At 47.2% G+C, this 7,199-nt stretch overlaps 1 protein-coding gene across 2 annotated transcripts in view; it reads right to left on the bottom strand.

Annotated features, from left to right (window-relative positions):
- LOC147019613 (isthmin-like) overlaps positions 1-912 on the bottom strand; it is a 71,951-nt gene extending 71,039 nt beyond the window's left edge. For both annotated transcript variants that reach the window (XM_085894167.1, XM_085894166.1), the window contains exon 1: positions 593-912. Coding sequence is in view for 1 of the 2 variants with exons in the window: in XM_085894166.1 (XP_085750292.1) it covers positions 593-709 (117 nt within the window). In the remaining variant the exon portion in view is untranslated. The remainder of the gene's footprint in view (positions 1-592) is intronic.
- Between the last annotated feature and the right edge of the window lie 6,287 nt (positions 913-7,199).

The raw sequence follows: 7,199 nt of genomic DNA, 5'->3' as shown, positions 1-7,199 counted from the left end.
TTAACAAATGATTTTACATTTTTTTTTTTAATTTCAACCTTAGACGGTGTCAAACTCACCCAATGCTCGCCTGTTTTTCCTTGACGCTTGCCATTCATTTCATATGTGTACTAGTTTACTGATTACAATATACAAATTCATATATTGCTTTAAAATTATTTGGATCAGACTTCACTGTTATGCTTTATAAAAAATATTATTACATGACTTTTAAAAACTATAAATGTAAAATATATAAACAGGCAAGCATTGGGTGGCTTTGACACCAACTCTCTGGTTTTACATTTATATTTTTTCATAGGTTTCGTCCAGGTATCTTACGTCCCATTAACCATAAAAAAAAGGGTTGGTGGACGAGAGCCCGGCTTAAGGTATGTGATTGTGACTCGGTGAGTTCCCGAAGCTGCGTCACAAATGCGGTTTGAATCAAATCGTGACACATTTCGATGTCCATGAGTAACGTGTTTCCGATAAAGACACCCGGGTGGCACGGACACAAATACCGGGATCGAGGAAGAGGATGCACGGAGACTGCGAGGGACGCACAGAAGAGTTCGCAGCGAGTGCTGCGGAACAGGGATGCACTGCGAACCTGTGGGAGTCTGACTGCACCGCTGGGCGCGGGTCGTGGGAGCGCACCTGGCATACGGAGCGCCAGCAGAAGCGGCAGGAGCACGAGTGCACTGGACTCCCCCAGTGGGGAACTCATGGCGAAATTAGGGGATGGTGAGGAAAGGAAGGTGAATGTCAGAACTTTGATAGGAAGGAGTGTGGAAAGTATGAGCAGAGGAAGATAATTTTAAAAAAGGGAGAAGATGAGCGCAGAGATTAAGAGAAAATGCTGGAATGAGAGACGGTTGCGGGTCTTGAGTCCCAGTTCAGCCGAAGGCGGCACATGAAAGGGTAGCAAAGGAGGAGGTGGAAGAGGGAGAGGGGAAGAAGGGAGGGTGGAGAGAAGATTAAAGGCGAGATGGGGAGGGAAGCAGGAATGGGGCGCGAGGTGAAAGAGGGGGTTGATGCACAGGGTGGTAAAGAAAGGGATTTCAAGACAACTTTATCGGAGGACTTTCAGTTTTGCAAACAACGCTTGAAAATCTTTCACTTCTTTCTCTTCACCTCCACCGCTTCACAACTGCTGTTTGCAGAGCTGGCACCTCGCCCCATGACTGTCTGTGTCTGTGTCTCTGTCTGTGTCTCTGTCTGTCTGTCTCTCTCTGTCTCTCTCTGTCTCTGTCTCTCTCTCTCTCTCTCTCTCTCTCTCTCTCTCTCTCTCTCTGTCTGTCTGTCTCTCTCTCTGTCTCTCTCTCTCTCTCTCTGTCTCTGTCTCTGTCTCTGTCTCTGTCTCTGTCTGTCTCTGTCTCTGTCTCTGTCTCTCTCCCTCCCTTGCCCCCAGTTCCTTCCATGAGATACAAGCCTTATTTACTGCATGTTGTGCTTGCATAGATTCCTCAATAAATCCTTGTTACCTGTACCTTTTGTATCATTGCTTGCACAAAAACTTTTTGCATCTGTTTGAAATACGTGTGAGACTTGAAGCAACTCAAGCTCTGGCTTCGAGTTTTCTCTTCTTGGTTCAATTCCGATCCAACTATACCTATGTTGTAGAGAAGATGTTGCATCACATTCGACACCTTTCAAAGGAGACGATAAGCCAGTTTTACCTTCTGTTGGCACCATCTGGTGAATGAAAGTGAAGGATAATCCCATAATAACTTTCCAAAATATAAATCCTGGCCAATTCCAAACTCCTGCCAGTTTACATCTGTGTCTGCTCTTCTCGCAAACTTGCTCGACTTTGCAAGCTCTGGCACACAGTCACATTCACAGTTTTCTTTGTGAATTACTCCACTCATGCACTCAATGCATTGCTGCCAATCCAACCCACTCCTCTCCCAGTGGAGGATGGAGTTACCCCATGGCAGTGCCTTGTGCTGAGTCTTGGTCCACATCGATATAAATGACCTCTCCTGTTCTCGGAAACCCTCTCTTCCTTTGAACAGATCACTCCACGTCGTGTCGTTTCGTACTCCTTTTCTTACTGACAGGAAGACTGGAGCTGTGTCACTCTCTGCTGATCTACAATTGATCAAGTGCCACTCTGAAAAATGGAACATGTCCTTCAATCCTGGAAAAATCTCACAATCTCAGCCAGCTGCTTTGGAAGGATGGAAAACAAATACACCTTCCTGTAAGGTTCCTTATCTTGAACTTCCAAGGCTCACCATCAACCATGACTTAGTCTGCACCTCCAAACCCAGTCACAGACTGACATTCCCAACCTTTACATTCAAATGTATCTTCCATTCCTTGAAAAACCTGAACCTCTTTCAGCCTCCAAGGCCTTCATCCATAAGTTCAGTGGAGTACTGCTTTCCCTACTGCAATACATCTGTCTCTCCTGGGCTCTCGTGCATCCAAAGCTTTAAACAATATTGGCACCTCCCATGATGAGGCCAAAACACAAGCCTGTTGTTCACATTGCAGACAGGTTGCTGGTCTCTCTATTTCTTCCCACCTCTCCTCCGGTCAAGCTGCCCTCTCTCTCCTCTCGCTCGCTCTCGGCCCTCCCACGATCTCCAGCCCCCCCCCCCCCCAGGATGCATGTATTATTCCAGTAACCCCATTTCTTGTTAAACACCCAAAATCCAGGTTTGCTGCCAAACTCAACTCTTTTATTCCTCTTTTCACTTGTCTTTGCAACTGGAACACTGTTCCTACCAGAGCTTCAAGCAAGTGCTGCACCATCATCTCACGTCACCCCCCTGTTCTTACCCTTCATCTTGAATACCCCTATCAACCCTCACTAACAGAACCCTCTTACTTGTAGGTTACTGCATCTGTCAGGCCAGATTAGATCTGTGACTTGCAACAGCAATCATGTAAACCTATGCAAATCTGTTCCATGCTCGGGTTGTCGGCAAATAAACTGTCTCCCCCACCAGGTTTTTTGGTGAGGAGGGTGTTTGGATATGGACACCCAGCAGGATTAAAAACAAAACCTGTCAAAGGGCGGAGGAGCTCCTTGTGAGCCAACGGCCATCCATATCTTGTGCCCAACGGTGTCTGCGGACGTCCTCCTGCAGTTGAGTTACTTCTTAAATGGAGGTTGGTGGCAGGATTTGCACTCCAGCCACCGTAAAACCCTTCATTGCAGAAAACACAAAAACGCAAAGAAATCTGAAAACCCACTCAGTGGGAGTACCTCCTGTGCAGCATCACTTGGCGGGGCAGCTCACCGGATGACGGGATTGCGTCAAAGCCTTCGGGACCCCCAATCTTTGATGATAGGACGTAAACCACAGGGTAACATTCCCGGGTCAGATTATGGTAGTGTGTGTCGGGGTGGTGCTGAGGTGTCGTCCACCAGACGGCGGTCTCCTTGGGTTAACCTGAGGCGGTCCCTTCGGATGGGTGCCTGGAATGTCCTCTCCCTAAGAGAGGATGATCACCTGTCTCTGTTATCATCTGAGCTCAAGCGTTTGAACTTCAGAGAGTGCTGTAATACTAATGTCCAGAGACAGGATTGCAGTGACACCATGGTGGGTGGTAACACCAACTATTGGTCTGGTCACTCTGATGGTTACCATTCCCAAGGAGTTTCTGTAGCTGTGTCCAATAAGGCCAAAAAAAAAAATGTTGCATTGGCGTTTTTTTGCTATCGATTTCAAGTATCTTGTTGATTGCGATCGCGATCGCAAAAACCCGGAAGTGTTTCGGACAGAACCCGCCGACAAAAAGGGTTGTACTCGAGCCGGGGGAGATTTTGGAGGGATTTATTAGGATTTATTAAATTTTTGGATTTATTATCCAAAAATTTTGGGATTTATTAGAAAAAAAAAAAAAAAAAAAAGATCCCGACCAACCTACCCTATTTTTCAGTGACCCGTTACGCCAATGCAACATTTTTTTTTTTTGGCCTTAGCTGACTCCAATGATAATTGAGGTAACACCGGTCAACGAGCGTATTATGAGACTAAGGATTCGTCACTCCTTTGGTGTCATTTCCCTGGTCTCTGTTTATGCTCCGACTGAGGCGAGTGATCTCACCGTGAAGGATGCATTCTACGCCACGCTCGAGTCTGTGGTTGATCGGTGCCCCAGACGAGATACACTTCTCGTCTTGGGGGATTTCATTGCATTGAATGGAACTGATAGGAATGGTTATGAGACGTGTGTTGGTCCCCACGGGTCATGAACTATGAATCAGAATATCACTAAGTTCCTTGACTTTGCAAGAAGTTATGGACTTTGGGTGGCCGATTCATGGTTTCAGCACCTGAAGGCTCATCACTGGACTTGGTATTCCAACGCTGGCGGTGTGGCAAAGGAGATTGAACATGTCTTCGTTGATGGTCGCTGGAGGATGATCCAGAACTGCAGGGTCGACCGGAGTGCTCAGTTCCTCAATACTGACCACAGGCTTGTTGTTGCAACTCTAAAGCTGCACCTTAAATCCTGGAGAATGGTAACATCCCAGCCTCGGGTCGACGTTGGCAAGCTCAAGGATGAGAAGTGAGCTGAGGGGTTTACGAACAAGCTGAGTGGAGATTTAGGGGGTCCGGGTGTTTTGGGAGGTCCTGAAGAGTTGTGGAGCACCTTCAAGACCACCGTCCTTGATGTTGCCGATGGATGTCTTGGAACTCACCGCAGGGCAAAGAAGAATTTTGTCTCTCAAGCGACACTGGATGCCATTGACCAGAGTCACAGGGCCAGGCTGAATGGCAGAGCTGAGTTGTTCAAGGAGCTGAGGCGTAAAACTGTACGTGCGCTCAGGGTGAACAAGGAGGCCTATGTACGAGGAATCTGTGAGGAGATAGAGCATCACATGTGGACAGGTGATTCTCGTCCTGCTTCCAGGGGAATTTGCGCATTGCGTTCATCCAAGCCCATCCCTTAGTGTACTGCAGTTAGTGCAGAGGGTGGTAGGCTCTTGACAGAGGAGTCCGAAGTGAAGGCCCGCTGGGCCGGTTACTTTGAGTGGCTGTACCAGGCTGATCCACCAGGTGTAGAGTTGGACATCAGGGATGTTACAATCCCTGTTGCTGACCCTCCAATCAACTGTGGTCCACATTCGCTTGCAGAAACAGACTGCGGTGAACCGGTTGAAATGGGGCAAAGCTCCAGGGATCTGTGGCATCCATTCTGAACTTCTCAAGGTTGGTGGAAATGCTGCACTCTGGCCGGTGCATGCAGTTCTGTGCTCTGCTTGGAACACAGGCATCATCCCAACTGACTGGAAGAGAGGCCGTGCTTTCCCTCTCTGGAAAGGGAAGGGTGATCGCCAAGACTGCAACAACTACCAAGGGTTGACGCTGCTCTCAGTGCCGGGAAAGGTCTTTGCTCGGATAATTCTTGATAGGGTTCCTCACCATCTGCTTGAGCACCAGCGTCCGGAGCAGTCAGGCTTTTCACCAAAGAGGTGTGGGGGGGAAAATTTATATTAATGTATTCTAAATTGTAACAAATGGAGTTTAAGAAAATGTAACTGTTATGCTACAAGTTGAATTGGCTGTCATTTCTGGCCAAAAGACTTTTGCCCTAAATGATAAGAAATGTGTTGTTCTGGAGCAGAGTGACCGAGCTGATAAACGAACCTTTGCCGAGAAATGTACGAAGTGATTCTCGTCTGAAGGACACGTCTGCAGTCTGGGTTGATAGCCCCCAACCTCTCTCTCATGAAAGTATAAAATGCTTTGAAATGTAAAATTGTTTCAGTGCAAGTACTTGAGGAAGTATTAGAATCTCAGTGGCTTGTGCTCCTTGGAACTGACCAAGTACCAAGTTAGAATAAAACGGTCTGATGTAATGTGGAAGTGAATTGAATCCAGTTGGTCTCACTGTAAACTCAAGTTAGAATAAATGAAATAGAACCAAATGATATTGCAATCAATGGGGATTCTTAAATTCATTGTACGAGGGTGAGAAGTGTATAGTGTATAATTAGAAAATAAATTGTTTCACAAGGAAGGACTTGTGTGGACATCAGTTTTATCGGTGTCGATAGGGTTTTTGTAGGATTTTATAACCAAATCGGACAAACGTTAAACTCTGCCTGAAGTGAAATAGGATTCCACAATCGGCCAGTTGGAATCCTTCAGGAGGATAACGATCACAACAAGGTGGGTTAAAAAAAATCCACTTCAGAGGTCAACGATTGACCATATGTTTGCTCTTCGGGTCCTCACCGAACACAGACGAGAGTTTCGGCAGGCGCTGCATGCAGCTTATGTTGATCTCTGTAAAGCGTTCGATTCAGTGAATCGGGATGTCCTCTGGAGGATTCTTGGTCTTCGTGGAGTGCCACCAAAACCGATCGATCTGATGTCTGAACTCGACTCTGGAACTGAGAGTGCTGTGAAGTGTGGTGGTACCACCTCTGACTTATTTCCAGTTGTTACTGGAGGTCGTCTGGGGTGTGTACTGGCCCCCACACTTTTCAGCACCGGCTTGGACTGGATTGTGGGAAGGATGTCGGAGAGATCAAGCTGCGGTACATCGTTTGGGAATGTCAAGATCTCTGACCTTGATGTCGCACATGACACAGTCACCTTTGCCGAGCCTCTGGATATACTTTTGGGGGCCCTCGAAGTACTGAATGAGGAGTCGAAGCCACTGGGATTACGGTTTTCCTGGGTGAAAACTAAGATCCAGGCTTTCAATGACATCTTGTATGTTGCTATCCTGTCTGTACCTGTTTGTGGTGAGGATGTTGAAGTCAGAGAGAGATTCATTCACCTTGGCAGTGATATTCATGTCTCTGCTTGCTGTGAGCCAGATGTCAACAGACGTCTGGGTCGGGCCTGGAGAGTCATGGATTCACTGGATAATGGGGTGTGGTGCTGCCCGTTCCTGTGCGAGAGGACAAAAGTACATGTCTTTATATCCTTGGTGTTCCAGTCCTGCTCTCTGAATGGGAGATTTGGTCTCTGACCAGGGATCTGAGACAGAGACTTAATTCCTTTGGTACTAGGTCTCTTTGGAGAATCTTTGACTATTGCTGGTCAGACTGTGTCCAATGAGCGGTTGCTTTGAGAGACTCAAATGAGATATGTGACCTGCATAGTCCATGAGCATCAACTGTGGCTGTATGGACAAGTCGCTCCTTTTCCTGACACAGATTCTGCTCACCGGATTCTTTCGGTGAGGAAGCCTCATGAGTGGAGAAGGCCAATGGGACGACCACGTGCCTCGTGGTTGCA

Source organism: Eptatretus burgeri, chromosome 9 (genome assembly GCF_056783735.1).
Source record: "Eptatretus burgeri isolate ZD-2024b chromosome 9, Ebu_testis_v1, whole genome shotgun sequence".
Lineage (NCBI taxonomy): Eukaryota > Metazoa > Chordata > Myxini > Myxiniformes > Myxinidae > Eptatretus > Eptatretus burgeri.
This window is presented reverse-complemented; position numbering and strand designations above follow the sequence as displayed.